We start from the raw sequence: 2,093 nt of genomic DNA on the forward strand, positions 1-2,093 counted from the left end.
CCCGGCTCTTCCCCAGAGTTTGCCGCTTGGTGTGAACGTGACATTTCTGAACTGTATCGGAACTAAAGTGGGAAAAGTACTGCGGTGTGAACACGCCTCATAACACGGGAATAATAAATGGAGTGCTCTCCCTCTCCCCTGACAGCCTGTCAATATCGTGCAGCTCGCGGATCAGTAATGACGAGTGACTCGACAGTAAAACTAAACATATCTGACTATAACTCGTTTTGGTAGTTTGAGAGATATACTAACCTGAAGTGTGTGTTTTGTTCCACTCACAGCTGCAGGGGATCATGCAGAGCTGCCTGTTGACTCGCCAGCAGCAGCTGATCTCTCTCTCCCGTCAAATTAGACTTCACTCGCGTTTATGTCCATATCGATCAGATCTAACTAGTTCTAGCTAATGATATGACTACCTGCTTATCAAAAGACACCTAAACAATAAGCGTCGCTATGCAACCGGGTGAGGCCACAAAGTATAGCGCAGCATTATGCATTTGTTTACATGCCCACCGGAGCCCAGAGGCATTACCAAAAACATTGAGTTGGGACAATCAAACCAGAGGGGTAAAAAAACTCCTTTCAGATTTTAGGACTCTTATTCCTGCATCACTCTAGTTCCAATCTGATTTTCAAGTCTGTGAAAATGTTTTAAAACGGTTTCTTGAAGAAAACATCTAATCTTGTATCATGGTATCACTTCTAAAGATGACATCACAACAACACATGCCACCTTACCCTTGTGTTACATTTTATACAGTAAGGCTTACATTTTCTGCAGTGTCTCATGTTTTTTTGTATTTATGTATCTCTGTCATTTGTATAAACGAGAACATAAGGAAAGCTATTAATTGTTTTGTTTTGCTCTACAGATCATTTCCCAGTTGATGGTGTTTATGATCAGCTTCGTCAGCACGGTGTTCTGTGGTCATCTGGGCAAAACAGAACTAGCTGGGGTAGCTTTATCAATTGCGGTGAGCAGACCTTCTCGAATTCGAATCTGTTTTTGGCCTACCTTCCAGTACCGGCAATATTTATCTTTTAATGATCATGTTTTGTTTTGGCAGGTGGTTAACGTCACCGGTATTTCCATTGGCACTGGTTTGTCGTTAACTTGTGATACCCTCATATCTCAGGTAGTGTCCCCCCCCTTTCATTTGTCCAACCAAAACAAACAGAACCAATACAGCTGGGTTCCCAGGCTGTCCTGGGGGCCCCTCTTTTAAAACAACTTAAAACAATGAGCTCTTGTATCATGTTAGTTTTCTTTGACCAGTCATACCCTTGGTGTGACTTGGTGTTTTCCAACTGTGGTTTACTGAATATCCGCCTACCTGTGTCCCGCAGACGTATGGGAGCGGTAACCTGAAGCGTGTGGGGGTGATTCTCCAGAGGGGGATTCTGATTTTGCTGCTGGCCTGTTTCCCCTGCTGGGCCATCCTCATCAACACTGAACCTCTTCTCCTCGCTGTCAAACAGAGCCCAGAGGTGGCCAGGTTAGACATTACTCAACCCCCTAAAAACACATATTTTAGCTTCTTCCCTTCAGTGAGACTCTTATCCAGTAGATGTGATCTTATCTATATACTATATGAACTCGGTTTTCTTGTTAAATCATGTTTGGACCCTGCAGTGTGTATCAAGCTTTGGTATCATAAATGTGCTAAGCCCTCAATTCATTGTCTAGACATGACCCAACAAACTCTAAGCGGCCTTTAAATCCTAACCTCTCCTCTAAACAACAAACAACTACAGCATTTTATTTTGTCATGGACATGTGACCTTATATTTGGCGCATTCACACCGCAGTACTTTTCCCACAAAGGTTAATGAGAACTTAGTTCATGAGAACTCTTTAGTTCTCATGAACTGAGTACAGATCGTGTTCACTCCGGAATAAGTTCCTGGGGGAGGATTAGGCAAATGAAGCCGCTGACGTCACTTCTTCTTCTTCTGCTTTGGGTTTACTGGCAGGCCGCAAACAACTTCACGGCGTATACTGCCACCCGAAGTCCCCAGCCAGAAGTCCCCGGAGTTGGGGACTGGATTCAGTAGAAGCTGCTGGGACTCCCAGAAAAAATATTTTCTAGTGA

At 43.8% G+C, this 2,093-nt stretch overlaps 1 protein-coding gene across 1 annotated transcript; it reads left to right on the top strand.

Moving 5' to 3' along the window:
- Nucleotides 1-859: 859 nt before the first annotated feature.
- LOC104957776 (multidrug and toxin extrusion protein 1-like) lies at nt 860-1,496 on the top strand (the record flags this gene model as incomplete). Its single annotated transcript, XM_010785438.1, has 3 exons — nt 860-974; nt 1,068-1,136; nt 1,348-1,496. Coding segments are annotated over exons 1-3 (305 nt in total), but the record flags the coding sequence as incomplete, so codon positions are not given.
- Nucleotides 1,497-2,093: the final 597 nt, after the last annotated feature.

This window comes from Notothenia coriiceps, unplaced genomic scaffold (assembly GCF_000735185.1).
Source record: "Notothenia coriiceps isolate Sejong01 unplaced genomic scaffold, NC01 NC01_scaffold00027699, whole genome shotgun sequence".
Classification (NCBI taxonomy): domain Eukaryota; kingdom Metazoa; phylum Chordata; class Actinopteri; order Perciformes; family Nototheniidae; genus Notothenia; species Notothenia coriiceps.